The sequence below is a fragment of the Cervus elaphus genome, chromosome 19 (genome assembly GCF_910594005.1).
Source record: "Cervus elaphus chromosome 19, mCerEla1.1, whole genome shotgun sequence".
Classification (NCBI taxonomy): Eukaryota; Metazoa; Chordata; class Mammalia; order Artiodactyla; family Cervidae; genus Cervus; species Cervus elaphus.
The window spans coordinates 18,459,242-18,484,065 of NC_057833.1; the positions used below are offsets into that span (position 1 = coordinate 18,459,242).

General features: G+C 36.3%; 1 protein-coding gene and 1 pseudogene across 3 annotated transcripts in view; both read right to left on the reverse strand.

Annotated features, from left to right (window-relative positions):
* The window catches only part of SI (sucrase-isomaltase), a 111,205-nt gene extending 106,309 nt beyond the window's left edge, over positions 1-4,896 (reverse strand). For 2 of the 3 annotated variants that reach the window (XR_006335416.1, XM_043875396.1), the window contains exons 1-3: positions 4,845-4,896; positions 2,194-2,311; positions 880-974 (exon numbers count right to left, since the gene is read on the reverse strand). Coding sequence is in view for 2 of the 3 variants with exons in the window: in XM_043875396.1 (XP_043731331.1) it covers positions 880-974; positions 2,194-2,311 (213 nt within the window). In the remaining variant the exon portion in view is untranslated. Of the gene's footprint in view, positions 1-879; positions 975-2,193; positions 2,312-4,844 lie in introns of those variants that run through there. The other variant, XM_043875397.1, reaches the window with a different exon arrangement.
* An 11,715-nt stretch (positions 4,897-16,611) lies between these two features.
* On the reverse strand, positions 16,612-17,307 carry LOC122675196 (annotated as a pseudogene).
* Positions 17,308-24,824: the final 7,517 nt, after the last annotated feature.

A 24,824-nucleotide genomic window follows, 5' to 3' on the forward strand; every position in this document is an offset into this window, starting at 1 on the left:
GGTTGGGAAGATCCCTAGAGGAGGATATGGCAACCCACTTCAGTATTCTTGCCTAGAGAACCCCATGGATAGAGGAGCCTAGCAGGCTTCAGTCCAGGGAGTCGCAAAGAGTCAGACACGACTGAGCTACTGAGCACACATACACACACACACACATACATGCACACACACATACACATGCATACATGCATACAAAAAATGATAGTTTAATGGGACTGAGCATTTTGGAGGGTCATTACCTAACAGAATCTAAAGTATGTGTGACTTTTGACATAAACATCACAAAATGGGAATACACACATAGACTCATTCACTCATTGACCTTTTAATCCCATACAAGTTATAATGACCAAGGAAGAGTCAATTTAGGGTTAAGCGAATCCATTTAGTTACACTTAATTTTCTCCAGTTGAATTATTCTCTTCAAATAATAAAAAAATAAATGGTTTTAAAAATTAAAAAATAGTTAAAAGAATCAATGTTACTTTATTTTCCACAGATTCTTCTTGTTAAGGTCATCATTACAAACACTTTAATAGAGTGTAGATATTCTTTCTCAAAAGTTCTACATTTATCAGAGGTTATACTTTTTAATCAGTAGTTTGAGAGGATAGAATTTCATGATGAATTATAAATTTAACAATAGCATTTTAAGTATGGAAAAATATTAACTTGCTAATTTGAATTGAAGTACAGAAAAGCAGGCTCAGTAATTTCCATTATCTTTCATCTGTTCACACATAAATAAAAAGAAATGTGTCCTAATTAATGGCTATACTTTTAAAAATATGGAATATATCCAATTTTGGATGATTATCTTAATATGATTTTCATACTATATACCTATTCATAAAAATATAAAAGACTTTGGTTGCAGACCTGTGTGGGAGATCGTTCTGGAATGCAGTTTATTCTCTGGTTGATAGGATCGTTCAGTACACTTGGGCATGTGCCTCGGGTTGTATCACTGATTTCTGAGAAAGAAACAAGTCAATAAAACAAAACATGGTTTTAAATTTACTTTTCAAGTTTTCAAGTAACAAATACATTGAAAGTATACACAAATATATATATATATATATAATGAAAATTAAACTTAAAAGAAACCTCTAAATTCAAGTTCTAATTACCAAAAGGAAATGATCCAAACAATATTTAAAACTATATAAAGCCCTTTGACTGTTCCTTAAGAGAATCAAAGTACATTCACAGAAGGTCTTAAAAGGTAGACTCAAAAGGAAACAAAATGTTTCCTGCACCGCACTCACAAACTGTGTTTTAGAGATGAAGAAAGAAGATGGAGAAATATGTATGGAGAATATATATGGGGAGAGGATGCAGAGAAGGAGACAAGAATTAGAGAAGAAAAAAAGGTTAGGAGGAAGAAGATACATAAATAGAAGAGAAAGAAGAGAATAGCAAAAAAGTAAAATCCCAACTCAATATAATAGAGAGGGACTTTCCAGCAACCAGAGATGGGGAAGATAAATTTGATTGCTTCATAATGTAGCAAGCTTTCAGTTTACTAGAAGATGATAAAACAAGACAAGAGGCAGCAGAAAACACTAACCACTGTTAGACTAGAAGATAATTTGAATTACATTTTCCACTTCTGATTTAATCAGGAGAGAATGATGAAGAAAGGAAAAGTAGATCAGGTGGATGAAAGTAGCATGCATCAACTCTAAATTAGGATATAAATATTCAGGAAAAATGATAAACACTTCAAGCCTGTTTCACCTTCTCTCTGTTTCTCTCACATGACCTCACTCTTTAAAAAAAAAAAACCAGAGTCTATGGCAAAGAGGTTATCCCCTTAAATTTCCTAACCCCGCTTGCAAGTGTCTGAAAGCTAAAGCAAAACCCAACTAATGAGATTTCCCGCTAGTTAGAAGAACCTCACTGGTAACCATAGAAGATTACTGCGCTGTTTATTAATATCTTGTTTCTTTTGCCTATTTTCTAGTTCTAAAGCAAGGCCATTAACATCAAAGCATATGGATTTCTTAATTACAATGACACTTCATTGAAATAGTTGGAGTAACTGTAACTTACCTGAGGTCTTTCTTCAAGTATTTCATCTCATATAGATTTCATAAAGATTATAGATTACTTTTTAAGATCCATAATTATTATGGAGTAAACTTTATCTCAACCTCACTATAATGTATAAGTATTTTCAATATTATTTACCTTCAACAGCAGGTGTCTTAGTTGCTAAAACAACAACCAAGGCAATAGCTATTATTGTAACTATAGCAAATAGGACAATCAGAGAAATTTCCAATTCAGAAAATTTCTTCTTTGCCATCTAAAGAAAGAAAAAGAATATACATTTGAAATGTAGAATAGACAATAAGTGACCATAATTATCATAAAATTACATATTTTTTTCTACTAAGCAAAACGCAAGCAGAGCTGCAGACAGCTCTAACAGTTTACAATCTAAAATAACGCATATTTGCAAAAGGGTAAACAACACATGCAATTTCAAGTAAAAAGACAGAATTAGTGATGAACATTATAGTAATACACTGAAATGAAAATATAAACTGAAAAAGATCTCCAAGAGGGATTAGTTGCTCTCTCTTCAGAGCGTTTTTCAAGTCAAGGAAAGCTTATATTTGTACTGTGTTCCTTAATTCCACAACAACTGTATGAGGGAGACGCTTTTATTTTATGAACTTCAGGCTTAGAGAAAAGATTATTTTTTCAAAGTCAAAAAACCCCAGTTCTTCCCTCTATAACTATTGCTTTGCAATTTCAGCACTGCTTTCTTATAAGCATATTGTGGAAAAGGATATAAATGTAAATATGGGGCAAATAAATATAAACATATAAAAGAATACACATATAAAGTATAGAAAATACATATATACAGGACACATACATACACACACACACATATATATGCTATATATTTAGGAGTTGTTGCTTAAAAAAAGCATTTAAACTACATGATTGCCAAGTTCCGCTCTCAAATAGCAAAATATACCAGACTCTCAAATCAAAAATGTATTTATTTCAGATAACATTATGTATTTGAGTTACCATCCTGAGGTGCCTAAATGTAGGTAGGGAAGAGTTCTTCTCTAGTAATTATCTTAAAGCCTATTTGTTTAACTTAGTTTTGATCATAATCTATCTTTCCTTGTCTTTAAGCTTCCATGATTTTTCTATATTTTATGTTGTTATATGTTTTAATTCAGTGGAATATACCTAGATAGAAATTGAGAATTTTCACAGTAAGTGCTCTTATAAATTTCTGGTTTTAAAATCAATTTTTCTTTTTGCCCTCTTATACTCGCCCTTTCTCCTCTATCTATGTCAGTTCATATACTGAGTCGTCCGGATCTAAAAACATTTTTTCTCTCTTCCATATCTTTCTACCACAATAAATCACTCAACAAGTCTTGATGATTCTACCTCTGGAAAAGTTTCAGAATTTTACCCTTATCTCCAACAATGAAATATTTTTTTCTGGATAACATGTCTTAGTACATGCTGTTTAATCTTTCTTCAATTCTTCCACACCTGCTCTTCTAGTTCCAATTTATGCCCAGTTCAGATACTATGTCATCTGTGAAAGTTTTCTTACTTTTAGAAAGAGTTAAATCTATTCTCTTCCCATTTTACAACAGTATATAGTATATCTATTGCAATTATTCACGCACGTAAATTTCCTCCATTGTATTGTTACATTCCTAATAGCAAGAATCATGAAAGTAGTTCAGATCCTAACATCAAATAAGTATAAGCTCAATTTTAAAATTATACCTTATGATTGAAAGTTTAAAATTTAGCATTCAATTTTAGCTTATGATTTCCCATTATAGATATGTAAGCTGTTTACTGCATCAGTAATCTTCAGAGAACTTGAATGAATGTAAGCTAAATTTAAATAAAGCAACATGATCTAAAAGGCTGTTTAGAAAATGAATCCTGGTTGCTCAATGTTATGTGAGAAACAACAGAAATGCATTTAATGTTTAACTTGAAATAAGTTTAACTCTCACACTAATTTCATTTTGAGATCAAGAAGCCAGTAAAAATGATTGTTCTTTTCTTTTGTTAAGGGAAATCTTAAAAAAAAGCATATTTTCATGAAGCTAACCCTCTTTAATTTAAGTAAATTGGAACAAAATGTACCAAAATTACAATGACAATAAATCAGAACAAAATAATAAATCAGAACAAAAATGCACCAAAATTAAATTATTTATATGAGTACTTATAAATGATCAGTACTAAAGTTGTTCATAAGCTGTAGGTGGTAATTACAGTAATTGTATTTTGGATTGCAGTAATTTTAAGCAAAATATTTTTGAAGAAATTGTATACTGATGCCCTTTCTCTGTATATTTATTTCAAAATGAGTAATACTTATTACTAATTTTAAAGATCACTAATTATGACTGATCTTTAAAAAATTAGCTAGAAAAGATTTAAGTGTTTTATAAATGTAGCATTCCATTCTGCATATATTTTTCTTAAATATATATTTATCATGCCTACAGTATTTCTCTAAATTTCAAAATATGTTTTATCTTTATTTTCATCTATATAGAGCAATTCAACTAAACTTGCTATCATTCTACTTGGGTCTGACACTTTTAATGAATATCTGGGCAAAGAAAATATTCTTCTATCTTTAAAAAATTTTAGAAATGTTTTTTCCTGTTTTAGTACAAGGGGCTATACATTTAACATGGAAAATGAAAATATGTTATCATTGCTATTTTAAACAATTGAAGATAGACAGGAATATTGCTAACATGAATTAAAGGAACACACAATTACTTGAAAACTCAAATGTAACAAAGAAATATGATAGTTAAACTTACCTTATTTCATAGTCTGTTCTTTCTGCTCTGCTGTACCACAGTTGAGTAAGGCTGCCAAAGTAATGATCAGGGAAAACTGCTCAGCTATAAATTGAGCTACTCATAAAGTTTTATTGCACTCTCACCAGCCTATCAGTATTTAATAAACTTCTGTTCAATGTGCAATCATAAAAAAACTTAACCCTGAAAACCATTGTGTAAATCTCTCTCTGGGAATCTAGGTTAATTAATAATTGTGCTCTCAGATAGTCTTTGATTTCTGGAAGCTATGAACTAGCCTAAGAACATAAAAGTACTTATTTATAGTGTTTATTTCCCTTTTCAAAATCGTATTTCTTTTACCATGTAGATGCTATTTCACTTATTGTTTTATCTCATTGTGCAAAATTTAAACTCTCACTGGAAAGTTGAAACATACCTGTAAGCTAGAATTTGAAAAACACTTGTAGGAACTGACAATTAGCAGATAATATTTCATAAAAAGAAAGATTAAATAAGTTATCTTCTGTCTTGTTATTAAACTTAAAATTGAAGAACTAACAAAATCCATAAGAATGAAGTGTAAAAGTGTAGATATACAAATAAGTAGTACAGAAATAAAAGCAACATTTTATTTGTTACTTATAGCACTGATTTTATTATCAAAAATTATTGCATAAACACTTAACTTTTCATACAGAAAAACATAGGATATCAATTATTACACTATTGGTTTAAGCTAAAATAATGTTTAAGGGCAAAGGACTTGAAACAAGAGCCCTGTGTACACATAACAGGTGTAACACATATGTCTAAGAAACTCTGGGCACATTTGATTACTTTTTCAAGCCTCAGTCTCTTTGTCTACAAATTAGAAATAAAAACACTTACCTATAGGGTCATTATAAGAATTATATGTGCTCACATAATCCATTATTATTATTACAGCTCTGCTACCACAGAGTACAATTTGACTCTGAAATGGTTGGTACAAGTTCTGCATGTAGTCAGGGCACTACATTTTCAAAGGAATTTGTATTAAAATAATGTGGTCACACAGAATAGAGTAACTAGTTTCTTGAGGCACCCTGAATATGAGTTTAAACAGAAACAGTAAAAGAAGTGTACGCATGGATTATTCTTAAGACCTGGGGAGATATAAAGGAGAACTTCCAGTACATAAATAGCAGTGATATGGAAATAAGATTAAAGTGATTTCCTCTCAATTCACAAAGCATATAATTATTTAAGTGGAAAATCTCATTAAATCAACTTCAATCTTCTAGAATCAAGTGGTGCGTGGAACAAGTTCAGAGGATATAAAGTTGATATACAAAGGTCAATCATGTTCCTAAAAAACAGCAATGAATGATTGGACAATGAAGCTAAAATACAGACATACAAGTAGATAGAAAGAAATAGATATACATATTTAGAGAGATATAAACAAACAGGACTTCTCAGGTGGGGCTTAACTTCTCTTCCAGACTCCAGTTAGTCTAATTTTCTCTCTCTTTCCCTAAAGTATTCATCTACTACTCTCCAGCAAAATAATGCAGCTTGTTTTAATCCCAGTGCGGTATTCCGATAGTACCTACTGCCTGGAGATAGAGATCTAAACTTCTTAACTTTATATTTACACTCTAAATTTTGTGTTTGCCATTTTATCTGACATCCTCAGTCAACCCACTCTCTTGCTATAATAATCTGTTAAGCTCTTCCACTTTCTCACTCTCACACCTGTGCTTATTTGGTCCAGAATCTGGATTGCCCTTCTTCAATGCAAGCTCTGTCTTTCTAGTATCAGTTGACATCACTTTTCTGCCAAAGGGACTATTTGAATTCTTCTACTTGTCCTCAAGCTTATATATTACCACTATCCATGCTTCCTTAGGGCTTCCCTCCTAGCTCAGTCAGTAAAGAGTCTGCCTGCAGTGTAAGAGACCCAGGTTTGATTCCCGGGTTGGGAAGATCCCCTGGAGAAGGAAAGTGCCACCCACTCAAGTATTCTTGCCTGGAGGATGCCATGGACAGAGAAGTCTGGCAGGCTACAGTCTATGGGGTCGCAAGAGTCGGACACGACTAAGCACGCACAGCACAGCATGCTTGATTATATTGCCCACATGAGACTTAGCACACTTAGCAAGGACAATGACTTCTTCACTTAATTCACAACATTGCACACAACATTTTATAGAGCGAGATATAGCAGTGACTGTAAACTGTATATCAGTCCTCCCTTGTCAAAGTTCAACAGCAAAATACCATCAGGGACATGACTGGATTCAAACACGGAAGGGCAGGGTGTCTCAAAGTTGTCTGTGTTTATTATAGAATTTGTACTTACACTGTGCGTGTGTGCGTGCATGTTCAATCTTGTTCAGTTCCATTGAGCCAGGGTTTGAACCCAGGTCTCCTGCATTGACAGGCAGATTCTTATATTAAGCCTTATATTAAGGGACTTACATTAAGTGGACTTATATTAAGTGGCTTTTATTAAGATATAATATAATATAATATAACATAATATATGCCATGCCATGCTAAGTCAGTTCAGTTGTGTCCAACTCTTTGCAACTCTGGACTGTATCCTGCTAGATTCCTCTGTCCATGGGATTCTCCACGGCAAGAATACTGGAGTGGGTTGCCAGTGCCCTCCGGCAGAGAATCTTCCAGACACAGGGATTGAACCTATGTCTCCTGTGGCTCCTGAATTGGAGGCAGAGCCACGGGGGAAGCCCCAATGTAATATATACATATATTTAAAATATAAGTTACCTTTACTTACATCGTGTGTACTAAATCGCTTAAGTCATGTCCGACTCTTTGCGACCCTATGGACTCTAATCTGCCAGGCTTCTCTGTCTGTGGGATTCTCCAGGCCAGAATACTGGAGTGGGTTGCGATACCCTCCTCCAGGGGATCTTCCTGACCCAGGGATTGAACCCATGTCTCTCAGTCTTCTGTGCTGACAGATGGTTTCTTTCCCACTAGCACCACCTGGGAAGCCCGGACTTATATTAAATGACTATTAAGAAGAAATTAGAGAAGAGGGAGGAACTATGTCTGAATTGGATAATGTCCAGAAGTGAAGAGAATTCAGTAATTAAGAATCTTAATCCTGGTACAGGGGGTGGAAAGAACAAAGGGGAGCTGGGGATCATCACTGGTAATACACTCAAAAGTCAATTTTTGCAACAATACAGCCTACTTAAAAACACTGTTTCTCAGTCTTACCAGCAGCAGAGTCAATTTTTCAGTTTGTCTTTTTTCTGTTTTCTTCTTTTAAGGCAGAAAGTCCCCTAAATTTAATAAAGTACATGCATATCTATCTACAGACTACATTTTCCAATCTCTCACATGTTAATTTTGATGATGTAACTAAATTATATTAATAGTGAGATGAGACTAGAATTCATGCATGCAACTTTCACGTTACATTTTTTAGAAGAAACTGCTTGCCCCCAACCTCTTCCATTTAATTATTTCTATGAGCCAGACATATATTGGTTCTGTAAGCCGGCTTTAAGCATGTATCCCCAGTAGACAAGAAGTTAGGAGAGATTTAAACTCCTAGATCACCTTGTGGACCAGAGGAACCTATCCACCCTGGATCATTAAATTTCCTCTAAGATGTTAAATGGGAGAAAAATAATCTGTCTGCTTTAAATCACTGAAGGTTTGAGCATTTTTATTAGAGCACTTTATACACATCTAATACATATGGTAAGAATAGACACTGACTACTGAATTATAAATTCTAATGATAAAATGTTAAGCGTATCCACTATAAATCAAAAGGTTGCTAGTTGGATTATGTGTACTATCTGTGACCTCTTTTGGCTTTCAATTGTGTGGCTTGCCAAGTATTTTCCCAAATCAGGAAACTATATGCATACATATGCATAAACATCTAGAACTAATATATAATAAAATATTAAAGGGACTAAGAATCACTACAAATGATTGATAAATTGAAATAAAAATTCATTATTACTTTATTACTCATGCTTTTCTATTTTGGGGTGAAAGATTTTGTCAAATTTGCACTCTTGAAATGTGAACAGTGATTTGGATGGGAAGGGCTGGGTTATTTTGAATATAAGTTCTTGAAGAACTAGTAAGTTAATTTTTAAAATGAGTCATTTAGGACTTTCCTGGTGGTACAGTGGATAAGAACCTACCCTGCAATGCAGGGAACATGGGTTCGATCCCTGGCCCAGGAAGATTCCACAGCATGTGGAGCAACTAAGCTCATGTGCCACAACTCTAGATTCCACAAATTGCAGCTACTTAGCCAAGGTGCTGCAACTACTGAAACCCACACAGGTAGAGCCCATGCTACACACGAGAGAGGCCACCATCGTGAGAATCCGCCACACCACAACAGAGTATCCCCACTCACCACAATAAGAGAAAGCCAGTGCACAGCAACAAAGATCCAGAGTAGCCAAAAAAGATTAAAAATAAATTTTAAAAAATGTCATTCAATCATCACTGGAAAAAAACTGACATGATAGATTGTCATCTATTAAGTTCCAATCATATGATAGTAAAATATATTTTGTCTGTGTAACACCAGTCTATGGCAGTTGACATAAAATGGAACAACAAATAAAAATGAATGCCTGAGAGTAATCTAATTATTATTGTATTTATTGCAAATATCATTGAAACAATATAAATATAAAAATGATATTTGGTTTATGAAAACTGTCCTAAAGTTTCCAATTTGTTAATAACTTTTTTTGATCCTATTTCCATATTTTGATTCTAGGCAATCTTTTGTAGGAAAAAGCAAAAGCACTTTTTGATGATGCAATATTCATTCATATTTGAGTAAACAGACTATGATTTATTTCGAATGGCTACTAATATATATATATTCCTGAAATAGTAGTTTCATGCATAACAGTAAGGAAAAGAGACACAGAAATACAGAACAGACTTTTGAACTCTGTGGGAGAATGTGAGGGTGGGATATTTCAAAAGAACAGCATGTATACTATCTATGGTGAAACAGATCACCAGCCCAGGTGGGATGCATGAGACAAGTGCTCAGGCCTGGTGCACTGGGAAGACCCAGAGGAATCGGGTGGAGAGGGAGGTGGGAGGGGGGATCGGGATGGGGAATACGTGTAAATCTATGGCTGATTCATATCAATATATGACAAAAATAAATAAATAAATAAATAAAAATTAAAAATAAATAAATAAATAAATAAAGTGACTAGAGGATGTTCTAAGATGAATTGGATCCCCTTAGCACTGAAAGATTTACTGACTTTAAATAAATATTTACTAGAGACTTAAAGTCATTTTTCTTTGGCAAATAAAATAAGAACACTGAAACCAACTTTCTAAAGCTTTCTGAAGTAATTTCTACATTAAGAATAATCAGTAAAATTGCATAAACTCTATGTCTAATTCTGAGAGGGTTTCAACAATGACAGTAAGTTTTCAATGACACATGGACTAAACACTTCAGTTTCTTATTTCTTTACCCATGTAATTCATGTAATTCATATAATTCATGAAATATTTATTATTCATGTAATCCATGTAATTCATGTAATTCATGTAATTCATGAAATATTTATTAGCTGGCAATTCCTAATAGGGGATTTTAAATAAATTTAAATATAAATTATTTTAAGGTAATGAAGTAGCCCCTACGAGTGAGCATCTCCAAGATGTAACCTTTTTACACTTTCAGTTAAAATTACATCAGATATTTTCCAATATTCATTTTAGTATTCACCCATATCAGAAATAGTTTCATGACACATAAGTTTTAGGAGGAAAATATAGACTCAAAGCTCATTTAACGCCAAGTTTTCCAAGGCGATGAGCAATCATTGAACTAAGAAATTCTGCCCAGCTCTAATACTCACATTCACTAAATTCTGAGATTTTTATGACCATTCTAATCCACTGATACATTACCATATGCCAGCTTTGCCTTAAGGAGGATAAAATGATGAATGGTGCTACCATTTCTATGCTCACTGCCTCATAAAGTAGGTGAGACTTTGCACTAGGTACAACAGTCTTAAGTTATGAAACTGTTCATGACACAATAGGAAAATTGTCTAATTAAAATGAGAAAACAAACCACAGTTAAAACATTTTATGTTACTAGCAAACTTTCCTGATGTTTTCAGAATATATAAAACAAGCTTACAATGCAAATACTATAATTATTTCCCCCAGAATGTCTGAGAATCTATACCTACAATATAAAGTCAAACTAATAGTTGGGGTTAATTTTAGGTTTGGACTACATTACTTGAATTATATTAGCAGAAATTCTAATCTAATCTAAAAAATACATGTGTTGTATGTTACCTATAATATATGTATCTGATTAACTGTTCTGCTCTTTCACAAGTGGCACAGGAAAACAACTCAAAATATGTAATGCTTTGGATAGCCGCAAGGTTGCCAGCACGAAACTGAAAACTTGCACCAAGACATACTTTCTCAGCTTCTTCCATGAACACTGAGTTGCTAAGGAATTCTATTTTATGACAGGTCAATGTTAACAATATGATTGCTCAAAAAAAATGTTTATTTGTACTTCAGAATGTGGACTTCTGCCTGGAATATAGAAATCTGGAAAGGTCATAATGATATCAATTTTAAAACAACAAAAAGTCAGTTAACCTGCAAAACCACAACTTTTCTTGAATTCATTGGTAACGGATAAGATTAATACCTTGAAATCGAAGTTAGAAGACTGCAAGGAGACACAGAACACATTTGCTTAACCAAATTACATGGACACCAATGTCACACAAGCCAGTAAGGAAAATTCAGCTAAAATTTGTACTGAATTGCTAGAGGTTGAATGTGGCTCATGTGAAAGTAACCCTGAAAGTCAAAGACAAGGAACATTTGTACCTATTCACAGGCTCTTTTTAAAAGATTCTTTTTAATGTGGGCCATTTTTTAAGTACCCCCCCCTTTTTCAAAAACTTTAAATTTTGTGTTGGAATATAGCTGATTAACAATATAATAGCTTCAGGGGGACAGCAAAGGGACTCAGCAACAAGTATACATGTATCCATTCTCCTATAAAGTCCTCTCCCATCCAGGCTGCCACATAATATTGAGTAGAGTCCCCTATGCTACACAGTAGTAGGACCTTGTTGCCTAACCCTTTTAAATATAGCAATGTGCACACGCTGATCCCAAACTCCCTATCTATCCCTTCTGCCTGTCCTTTCCCCCTGGCAACTGTAAGTTAGTTCTCCAAGTCTGTGAGTCTTTTTCTGTAAATAAGTTCATTTATACTCCTTTATAGTTTATGCATATAAAGGATATCACATGATATTTCTCCTTCTCTGACTTACTTCACTTAGTATAACAATCTCTAGGCCTATCCATGTTGATGCAAATGGCATTATTTCATTCTTTAATGGCTGAGTAATATCCCACTGTATATATGTGCCACATCTTCTTTATCAATTCCTCTGTTGATGGACAATAAATGACTTTTCTTATGCTGAAATATTTTCCCTCTATACCCACTTCCATTCAGTTCAGTTCAGTTCAGTTCAGTTGCTCAGTTGTGTCCGCCTCTGCGACTGCATGGAGTACAGCGCGCCAGGCCTCCCTGTCCATCACCAACCCCCGGAGTTTACTCAAACTCATGTCCATTGAGTCGGTGATGCCATCCAACCATCTCATCCTCTGTCATCCCTTTCTCCTCCCACCCTCAATCTTTCCTTGAATCAGGGTATTTTCGAATGACTCAGTTCTTCGTATCAGGTGGCCAAAGTATTAGAGTTTCAGCTTCAACATCAGTCCTTTCAATCAATATTCAGGACTGATTTCCTTTAGGATGGACTGGTTGGATCTCCTTGCAGTCCCAGGGACTCTCAAGAGTCTTCTCCAACACCACAGTTCCAAAGCATCAATTCTTTGGCACTCAGCTTTCCTTATAGCCCACCTATCACATCCATACATGATGTGTATAAAAAAACCATATCTTTGACTAGATGGACCTTTGTTGGCAAAATAATGTCTCTGCTTTCTAATATGATATCTAGGTTGGTCATAACTTTTCTTCCAAGGAGCAAGCATCTTTTAATTTCATGGCTGCAGTCATTATCTGCAGTGATTTTAGATCCCCCCAAAATAGTCTGTCACTGTTCCCATTCCATTAAGTAGCTTTTTTTTTTTTTTTAAATCATGAACGGTGGTTTCCCTGATGGCTCAGCTGGTAAAGAATAAACCTGCAATGCAGGAGACTTGATTCGATTTCTGGGTTGGGAAGATCCCCTGGAGAAGGGAAAGGCTGCTCACTCCAGTATTCTGGCTTTGAGAATTTCATGGATTGTATAGTCCCTGGGGTCACAAAGAGTCGGGCACGACTGAGCGACTTTCACTTTCATCATGAATGGATGTTGAATTTTATCAAATGTTTTTCCTTCCTCTCTTGAGATGATCATGTGGTTTTTGTCTTTTCTTTTGCTGATGTAGTATATCACATTGATTGATTTGCCTATGCTGAACCATCCTTGTGATCCTGGGATGAATCCAAACTGGTCATGATGTATGATCTTTTTTATGTGCTGTTGGCTTTGGTTTGCTAATATCTTGTTGAGAATTTTTTGCTTCTATATTCATCAAAGATTTTGGACTGTGAGTTTTTGGTAGTTTTTTGGTCTGGTTCTGGTATCAGATATCTTGTTTGGAACCCTGAATGCTTCCTGTACCTAGATATTTGCTTCCTTCTTTAGCTTTGGGAAGTTTCCACTCCTAATTTCTTCAAATACACTTTCAGTCCCCTTTTCTCTTTCTTTTCCTTTCAGGATTCCTATTATGTGTAGATTGGCATGCTTTCTATTATCCCATAGGTAACATACTGCTTCCTTTTTTTTTTTTTTAATTTGGTGTTCTGTCTCTTGTCCTGATTGAGTGATTTCCATTATTCTATCTTTTAGATGACTTATTTGTTTTTCTGCATGATTCATTCTGCTATTCACTGCCTTTAGCTTAGCTTTTGAATTGGTGAGTGAGTTTTCTAGCATTTCTTGGATCCTCTTTATAATTTCTAGTTTATTTAACAGTAACTTTCATTTCTATCAATAGCCTTTCTTAATTCCTTCCTTATTTTCATTATTTCCTTTTTGAACTTGGTATCTATTAGAATGAAGAGGTATGTTTCATTTTTTGTTTTTTTTGAAAGTTAAAAAGAGTCAGGATTCATTTGTCTTTTTTTTTTCAAACTTTAAATTTTTAATTTTGCATTAAGATATAGCCGATTAACAATGTTCTGGCAGTTTCAAGTATACAGTGAAGGGATTTAGCCATGCATATACACGTATCCCTTCTCCCCCAAACCCCCCTCCCATTGTTTGTTCTTTCAGGGGAATTGTCTTGATCTTTTAATTGGGAGTGGTTCCTTTGCTTCTTCATTTTACTTATATTTCTTCTACTCCCTGGATTTAGGATAAGCGATTATCTACTGCAGTCTTTACTCAATGTGTACGGATTGTTACGTCGTTGATAGCAGGTGTGACTGGTGTTGCTAGACTAAACTGGATACTGAGCAGGTCTCTTCTCTGCTCTGTGGTTATCACCGCGGTATCAGGGGTCGGGTCCGCCTCCTAGCTGTTAGTGTAGCAGCGCTCAGATGCATTCCGAGCTGCAGTCTGAGATGGGTGGGACTGGAGCAATCCCACGGGTGGAGGAGCCTCTGAGTATTGCTTTCCCAGAGCTGTCCGCTGGGAGGCGCGCTCTGCGGCGCTGCCTGCGCGCCTCACCAAGTACACTCTTGTTGGCACTGTTGTTGGCACTGCCGTTGGCCCCAGCTCGGCGGCTGAAATGCAGGCGATCTGCCAGGTGTCCCTCAGGTTTCTGTGTTCACAAAGGTGCCAGCACGGATCCTCTGAAGAAGTCAGGAACCCAGAACAGTACCTGGACCTGCTGCGGGAGCACTGGAAGCCACCCAGACCCTGGCCCTGCTTCTGTATGCACACTCCCGCAAAGCCCACAGATGCTGAGGCTGGACCCGGCCCAGACACTGGAGGCCCTGTCGTCTTGCTGGCAGAGCTCACAGAGGCAGCGACAATAACGAGGCAGCTATGGTGGGTCTAGCCCTCCCTCGCATGTGCCTTAATAGTGGGATTTCAATGGCAGTACATGCCCGCTGGACTGTGAGCACGCCAGACGGGAGGCTGCTAGGGTGGGCCCTGGCCCTCCCTCTTTGCATGCCTTAGTGAGGACACTGCTTCTGTGATGGGGCCGTGCTTCCTCCATGTACACCTCCCCGCCACACCCTATCCAACCCCTTGTGGACCACTTCAGGTTCTTTCTGCACGCAATCCCAGTCCTCTGAAGCCCAGGGCTCAGCGCCCAGACCCTGCATGTTCCAGCAGGTGCATATATGGGCTGAGGATTTCAGTGAGGTAGCCTGGATCCTCTGTGCCCTCTGCCACCCCACCTAAAATTTTTTCTACAACTGGATCACCTCTGAGGTTCACTGTTGAGTCTCTGCCCCAATTATGGCTACCCTAGATCCAGTGCCGCGCTGTGATGTGGAGTAAGCAGGGCCTGAGCATTAACTTGGCTTAGGCTAAGGTGTGTGATTGGACAGTGACCTCTCTCTACCCTTCCTGGGGTGCCAGTGTACATAGGCTCTTTATGAGTGGAATCCAAGATTCTTACTGGCATTCTGTTGGTCTCAGTGGTCCTCCAACAAGACAAGAGGGTTTGTTTCTATATCTCTGTTCTTTATGAAGATGCTTATATACTTTCTGGATCACCAGCCCTTTTTCTTTATCTCAGTTCTATCATTCTACTGCTAATATGCCCACTGATGTCTACTAACAATTACATTAAATTTTGCAGTTAGGGTAACTGAAATGTACAAAAGGGAGCAGACATTGAATAAGAGGATTACTATTTGAGCATTTTATAGATTAGAAAGACTATGGATATTGGTCAGATATGACTGGGATAACATCAGAAACAACAACTGCATGCACAGCTTATACAGAGGAGAGATATTAACAGTCAAATCTATGGACATGGACCAAATAATGAGAGTTTTCTTTTCTTTTTTTTTTTTTTCAGTACCAGGAATTTAAGCAGAAACCTGAAATGGAACCAATTGACTCACACTGAAGTAAATACAAAGTAAACCAATGACTTTGGCTTGAGATGCCTGGTTCAGTGGTCTGATGGAAAAGTCACAAACAAGCTAAGTCACTGCAAACAGTGGTTTCCTGGCTGTGACCACCAGCTGTCACTTCTAACATAGCAGAATCATCTCAGGGGAATGGAAAAAGTGAGCGCCACTTCTTACCATCTTCTCTCTCATACTGCCGGTCTCCCTCTACCCCTGTGCTGGATGCAGCAGAGACCATCCACCAGTCAGGCCAGGGTCGGTAGGCCAATCACTCTGTCCAACTACAGCCAAACTCACCCCTACAGCATTCCCTGCGGCTCTAGCCTGGACTCCTGTACAGGAATCTGGCTCTGGAAGTGGCAGCTGGTGAGGGAAATAAGACCTCCTGCTGAATGAAATTGGGTGAATGAATGGGTGAGCGGCAGGGGTCACTTGCAAAGGGACCAAGAGTGATAAGGAAACAATTCTTTCAGGCAGATGCTTTTGATACCTAACTCCTAAACCTGCCTGTGGCACTAGAGATGCGATCTCCCATGGGAGAGAAGCGGGGGGAGGCCATATTCTCACTTCTGAGTCTTTCTAGGAGCCAGGGTTTCAAACTACAGGCTCCTGGTTCCTTCTGTCAACCACCCCCTCTACTCTGCACTCTCACTCCTTGGGCCTCTTCTTCTTTGTCTTCTTCTTTGCTGACTTGCTGTCCTTTGATGTCTGCCTTGTCCTCTTGCCTGTATCACTCTCAGAGTCTGAGCTGTCAGAGTCAGATGACTTCCTGTCTCTATGTTTATTTTTCTCCTTTCTTTTTCTAGAAGTATTTCTCGTGGGGTCAGGCTTTTCAAACTCTGCTGACTTTGCCTTTTCCTTCTCCTCTTCCTCATAGGAGAGTACTTGGCCCCACCTGGTTGCATGAAGTAATCCTTTGCAAAGTAGCCTTTACAGCCACACTTCTTGAAGGCAGTGTTCAGGACAGCCTCAAAGGTGATCTTCTGCCCAGTGTAATCCTGGAAGGACCGCCTCTGCCTCTCTTCTTGCTCAATGATAACATTGTTGGGATCAAGGTCCTTCCCAGTCCCTTAGTTGACAACCTTCATGGAGAAGGGTAATTTTATCCTATCATTTTTTGTCTCTCAGCCAATGAGCTTCACCCACACTTTGTCTCCAACATCTACTATCTCAGAGGGCTTATCCACGCAGCAATAGGATGACATGTGAGTTCAACCAGACCTTGCTTCCAACAGCCTGGAATTTTGATAATGGCTCCATAGTCTGTGACTTAGCAACCTCTCCTTGGAAAATAGTGTAGAGAGCAGGCAAGTTCCCCATGGTCTCGGGTCTTCCTGAATTCATCCTTAATGTGCTATGGCTCCTCCATTTCTCTTCTGCTAAAGCTAATTGAACTGTTTTGGTGTCAGACTCTGGTCTTCCCCTTGCAGCATTAATGACAGACTTTTAATCACACAGAGCTACCTCTTGTCCCTAAAGTATAATTCCAGAAATCAAGAATGGAATCCCATTACCCAAAAATATATTTACTTCCTTAAATCATAATTTTTCTTGGTTTCAAGGTCAGCTGTAGGATACAAACAAACGAAAGAAAAGAAACAAAAAATAAAGCTGGATGTAGGAAGGTATAAATTTAAATAATCTCATTTTATATATGTTTTGTTGTAGTAGTTAACATCTAAATTTATTTCCTACAATCAGCAGGAAATAAAGAGTTTGCAATTAAATCAGATTAGATTATATTTTGAGTATTCTGTTGGTCACTTTGTGCAATAAACAGAGGGAGTATATGCTATTTGTTTGAAGAATATCTGTCCTACTCTTGCAACAACATCAACACTCAAGTTAATGCCAACAAGCCCAAGTGAATTGCTTTTGAAATGTCATGAGCCTACATTTCTCTTTCAAGGCCACTAACAGAAAAAGAATTTTAAGAAAAACCACCAAAAGAAGATAAATCTGCAAAGGATAATGACTAAAAGTCATGTAACACAGAAAAAAGAGCATGCAAAACAGAGAAATATGATCATAAAAATCATTTAATAACTGAAAATGTACAATGTTATGTAAATCTAGGTTGCTTTTTATAAAAAATAATTTATTGATTGAAATAAATTTCATTACTTGAAATATTTTGAATATTTCAGGTTGTGTTCTAGTTACCTTAATCTTAAGGAAAAAGGAATTTATATTTAAAAACTAGTTCCCACAAACAATGACCTCAAAGATAAGACACTTTAATATAATAACATCCTGGAAGAGTTATTGGAGCAAATTGTTGAAGTAATATAAAACAGCTGGCATTATGGAATAAAAATAGTTTCCAGTAAAGAAGAGAAAATGAAGGGAGTTCACATATACTAAGCCTTGTACAAAACACTGTGCTACTCTTATCTCATTATTTTATTTTACCCCCTCCCCCTGAAAAATGAACACTGCTCCAGAGTTACAGGTGTGGAAGGCAAGGTTCAATGACACACGCAGTGAAAGAGCTACAGATTTCTATCTCCAAAGGCCATGCTCTTTGCATGAAAGCATAAATATCTGGAGTTTAGCCTATCATATGTTTTAAGCAGTAAATAACAATTTCATGCCCAATATAGTCATGAATAAGGTCCTCAGCACTATCTGAATCACCAGGGTGAAGTCTCAGAGTTCACCAGATCATTTTTATTTATAAGGATATCAACTTGATAGTGAGACTGTACATGCAGGAATCACGTCTTGCAGCAGTGTCTCGTTTCCAGTGAGGCACTTTGCCAAGGATACTTTGTTTTTCTCTTATCCATGGAGACTGGAGATGCAGAAAGGCAGTATAATTTTTTGAATTAAGTAGATAATGAAAAATGCACATAAAATATAAAAATTGTTACACGTCCAGGGGTGTCTGTACAATCTTAAGTGTATCTAAGACTCCTTAACCAGCTCTAGAAATTCTAAAATAATCCATATAGAGATAAGTCTGTGATACCAAATCAGTTAAGTTCAGTTCAGTCGCTCAGTCCTGTCTGACTCTTGGTGACCCCATGGATTGCAGCACACCAGGCTTCCCTGTCCATCACCAACTTCTGGAGCTTGCTCAAACTCATGTCTATCAGGTCGGTGATGCCAACCAACCATCTCATCCTCTGTCATCCCCCTCTCCCCCTGCCTTCAGTCTTTCCCAGGATCAGGGTCTTTTCGAATGAGTCAATTCTTTGCATCAGGTGGCCAAAGTATTGGAGTTTCAGCTACAGCATCAGTCCTTCCAATGAATATTCAGGACTGATTTCCTTTAGGATGGACTGGTTGGATCTCCTTGCAGTCCAAGGGACTCTCAAGAGTCTTCTTCAACACCACAGTTCATAAGCATCAATTCTTCAGTGCTCAGCTTTCTTTATAGTCCAACTCTCACATCCATACATGACTACTGGAAAAACCATAGCTTTGACTAGACAGACCTTTGTTGGCAAAGTAATGTCTCTGCTTTTTAATATGCTGTCTAGGTCATAACTTTTCTTCCAAGGAGCAAATGTCTTTTAATTTCATGGCTGCAGTCACCATCTGCAGTGATTTTGGAGCCCAAAAAAATAAAGTCTGTCACTGTTTCCATTGTTTCTTCATTTATTTGCCATGGATACCAAATAGCAGCTATAATATTTACTTTAATGGTTAATTCTTCCAAAGAAATGACCATAAGTGTACCACTGTGACATTCAAAACTGTAGCATTCAAGATTTTTCATAGACAGCTCTTCCCTTTGCTGACTACCCTTTCTCTTTACCCTGAATCATTACCTAAATCTTGCTTATGGAAACTGCACTAAAATAAACATTTAACTCAACAACTGAGTATGGTCAAATCAGTACCTTACTGCTTCTAAGGTAACTCAAGCGCTTTGAAACTATTACAGTATGTCTCTGATATGTGCTTAGTAATTTGGTTAACAGAGAGCAGATAGCTCTTTAAACAGTTTATAAAATACTGTTAAAAAATTCTGGACCTTAATATTTGCTTCAAATCTATGGAGAAATAAAAGATTATTCCATAAACAGTGTTAGAAAAAGAGGGTAGTCACCTGGAGAAAAACCACATGTTGCATTTTTACCTCACCTTCTCTCCAAAACTGGACTCATATGTCAGGATTTATAAGAGGGAAAAAAGTAAGAAGCAAAATAGTGTGCATAACATGCAGCATGAACATATATTACAATCTGAAAAAAAAAATCCTACTGAAAACCATAAATATATTTATATTTATGTTATATATGGTACATATATGCGCTATACACACCCACCCATATGCACACACCAGGTATTATTTCTAGAGTCTTTTCCTTTTTACTCCTGCTGAACTTCATGAGGCATTCATTTTGGAAGGCTGCTTGGTCCAGAAGAAAGAACTAGAATCAGAATTAGTAGCTCTGTGTACAAGTCTCAGCTTTGACATTTCCTGACCATATAATCTTGGGTAAGCACTCGAACCTCTCTGTCTCAGTCTACCTCAAGTATAAGGCAAAGATTAAAAAACCTTATTTTAATAAAAGTCACTGTGTCATAGTAGCCTCAAAATCTCTGACTTGACTGACTAGGACACATTGACTTTTAATCTTTGCTAAAACCTTATTTTAATAAAAGTAAGTGTGTCCTAGTCAGTCAAGTCAGGAGTTTTGAGGTTACAAACCTAAGTCTAAGGGTTTGCTTTGTTATTTCTTGGTTTTGCGTTATTGAAAAGTGACTTAAACCATTTACACTTAATTTTCACAACTGATAACAAGGATAATATCTATCTCCTAGTGGTGCCAATAAAAACAATGAGGCTCAGGAAGTTTAAATGATTTGTTCAGAGATGTAAGATAGTGACAGACAGAAAAGTGTACATCTGTTGTCTGATTAATTTTACCCTATTCACAACATTGGCTACCCAGGTGTTCACTGGTGAAGAATCTGCCTCCCGAGCAGGAAACCCAGGCTCGATTGCTCGATTCTTGGGTTGGGAAGATCCCCTGGAGGAGGAAATGGCAACCCACTCCAGTATTGCTGCCTGGGAAATCCCATAACAGAGGAGTCTAGTGGTCTTCAGTCCATGGGCTCACAAAAATGTCAGACACAACTTAGCGACTAAACAGCAACAAATTCACAACATTGTAGAGTATATTTTCAAACAAAATTTCCTTGATAGAAATATAAAAAGGACACACATAAATTTTCTTAAATTGCTCTAGATTAGCATGAATATTACAGTTATAATTATATAACTAAGAAGATTCTTACATATTTGGGGGATTTACAGTATACTGACTTCAGAGTTTCTTATTAACATTTAACTGCCTTAAAAGCAGTGGAAGCTTGAAACATCATATCATTAATTTGTACGACATATTTTCTATCTCTTTGAAATATTTAGTGAAATAATTTGAAAATTAAAATATGCAGGATTTATTTTTGTATTGGATTTTTGTGAGAGAGAAGGATTTGGAGGCAAGCTTCAGGATAACTAAATATAAATGGCACAACACAGGCTGGAAATTAGTATTAATAACTTGAATATATTTTAGCTTTGGTTAACAGCATATGTCCCTTTCTAAACATTCTTTAATTTCAACTTATTTTGGAATATTTGAAATAATTTTAATATTTGCTTTTCTCAAATTAAAACAGTACAACAAATGCTATATAATAAACATGAGTCTGGCTGTAGAACACTGACAATTCACAGTCAATCTGGCTAAGAAACTGTACACTAATTAATACAAATGAGTATCTTGAAGAACTCATATTTAGAGCATATGTAAAACGTATCCAATGCCAAAGTCAGATTTAAGGCTATCAAGTAGTTTTGTTGTTTAAATGTTTCCTTTGCTTATGACATTTTCCCCACTACCATCACATTCAATTAGTAAATTTATTTTATCAGGATGAGTTACACTTCATCCTTACTATCTAAAAGATATATTTTCACGTACATAAACATCAGTCAGAAATCAATGTCAAATTACGGAAACTCATTGGAATAAAGAGAGGAAACTAAAGGGAGTAGATGACAGTGCCATATGTCCACAATTTCTAAAATAAATGTTTTAAAGCCTAATTGATACACAGAAAAGCATAATTAAATAGTATTATTAAAGATAAGAGTAGAAAAAAGTCTTAGTACACTATTTTTCCTTTTTATGATTCGTTTGTTGTTTTGTCGTGTCTGACTCTTTGCGACCGCATGGACTATGGCCCTACAGGTTCCTCTGGCCAAGGGATTTTCCAGGCAAGAATACTGGAATAGGTTGCTATTTTCTTCTCCAGGGGATCTTCCCCACCCAGGAGCTCAACCTGGGTCTCCCTGCATTGCAGGCAAATTCTTTACCAACTGAACCACCAGAGAAGCCCAGATAGTACACTATAGTGAACTACAGAAGAAATTCTTTCCATTCAGGTAAAAGATGCTTTAAGTAAAAGACTATGAAATGAAATAAACACACTACAGGGTGGTTAATAGACGCTTGTTTAAGGACCAAGTAAATAACCATAATACATTCCTAATTTCCAAGCTCTACCCAGAATTTAGAAACAAGTATTTGAAAAAAACATTTCAAAATCTCTGAGTATTCTTGGTCACTGAATTAGAACATGCTCTTAATCACTGATCCTATGCGATAATTAATGATAAAACACAGATCAAGAATATGTATTTATTGAATCAGGGCATTATCAAATTTATTTTCATTTTTATGCAAATGTAAATGAAATAAAGCCATAAATTAAAGGGTTGTTAGCAGTGTGTTTTGATTTTGTATAGGTTTGCTGGGTAAAGATCTGAATTTTATGATGCTTCATAGTGTTTAGCCTATATCACATATTCAGTCCACAACTTCTAGAATAAATATGTCTTGAATATCCTAAATAACTGTAAAGTGCAGGAGTTAAATAATTTACAGAAATAAGGCAATATACATGGCATTCTGTGGTTTCATCAAACATTCCTAAAAGTAAGATAAAAAGCATTCTGATTATGACATAAAGATGCTTTCCACAGCATTCTTTACTTCCTTTGTCAAAACTGTTGGGACTGTCATTTTTTTTTTCTTTTTAAAGAGAAAACTCAAATGTAGTTATTAGAAGTTATGCCTTCTAGGATAATGTCTTCAAGTGTGGAACTTCAAATGAAGACTTAAAGAAGGCCATGTAAGAGTATCATGAAAATTAATTTGCTTACAGAGAGACTTAAGCAGATCTAAAGACATTCATACTATCACAATAGCCAAACTATCAGAAGATAGTTGATCAAAGCAGATGTCCCAAGCCACTCTCTGAGGCTTTCTGCTATCAAGGTTTAAGAAAAAAATCAATGGGAAAATTAATTTCAACTGGCAAAGAGTAAAAGATATTTCCTCACAACATTAATAGGTACCAAGTATTTCATCACTGTAACTGCATAGACAAAACTCATTCAAATGTTCACTTCAAATGGGTACATTTTATCACATGTAAATTTCCTCTTAAAAAGCTGCATTTAAAAAGTTTATAGGGTCTTCCCAGTGTATTTCAGTGTTGTCTGTTGTGCTCAGGGCTGGTGCACTGGGAAGACCCAGAGGGATGGGATGGGGAGGGAGGTGGGAGGGGGGATCAGGATGGGGAACACATGTAAATCCATGGCTGATTCATGTCAATGTATTGCAAAAACCACTACAATATTGTAAAGTAATTAGCCTCCAACTAATAAAAATAAATGAAAATAAATAAATAAATAATAGGGATTGTAGAAATACTGTGAATAAGAATCTAAGACTCACCCATATATGGTAGCCAGGGTCATGAACTCTTTCCAGGTTCAGTCGTGAAGACTCTTACAAACATGCCTTCATCAAACTAACCGGACATTAATACTGTTTCAGTACTCACCAGACATGTGTGGTCATGAAAAGGCCTGTTCAGGGTCCACACATAGATTTAGGACCTATCAAATCTGTATGTTTAACAACTTTATGACATGGTTCCTAGAGTTTGCACATTTGAAAAACGGGGTTTTTGTTTCCCCAGTCCTGCTTAATGATTATTTTTCTACTCAGTTTTTCAAACAAAATTCTTTCAGCTTTAGTTTCTATTACTCGGTGAAATGTCCACAGTTTTACGGACTTCTGCTTTCCAGAATCCCAAATATTAGGGTAGGCACTGACGACATCCTAATCAAGAATTCAAAAAAGAATAAATACAATAAAAGGCTAAAGATCTCCTACTTTGGTTCGTTACATCAGGTAATGGAGTGAAAGGAAAGAAAAATACGGCATTGGCACTTCCAATGTCACCTTCCTAGGTATAAAGTCAATAAGACCATGTACTTTGCTCACAAACAAAGAAAAAGCTTCAAGCACTTTAAAAGCAATTTAATATCTTAAAACAAAACATGAGCAAAAACCAAAGAGGACTTTATAATTTAACTGGTGCTAGTGGTACTCAGTCGCTCAGTCGTGTCCAACTCTTCGCAACTCCATGGACTGCAGCCCGCCAGGCTCCTCTGTCCATGGAATTCTCCAGGCAAGAATACTGGAGTGGCTAGCCATTCCCTTCTCTAGGAGATCTTTCTGACCCAGGGATTGAACCTGGACCTCCTGCATTGCAGACAGATTCTTTACTATCTGAGCCACCAGGGAAGCTCTGTGTATGTGTGTGTGTGTGTGTGTGTGTGTGTGTATACATACAGGGACTAGGGGTCACACAGAGTCAGATACGATTGAGCAACTTTCAGAAAAAAAAAAATACATATTCCTACCAAGGAAGCCTAATAAGCCTCTTTTTTTTTTTTTTTTTAGTAAGAGTTTATTAAACAAAGAATTGCTTTATTAATACAAACTATTAATGCATACCCAAACTATAAAGTGCTAAGAAAT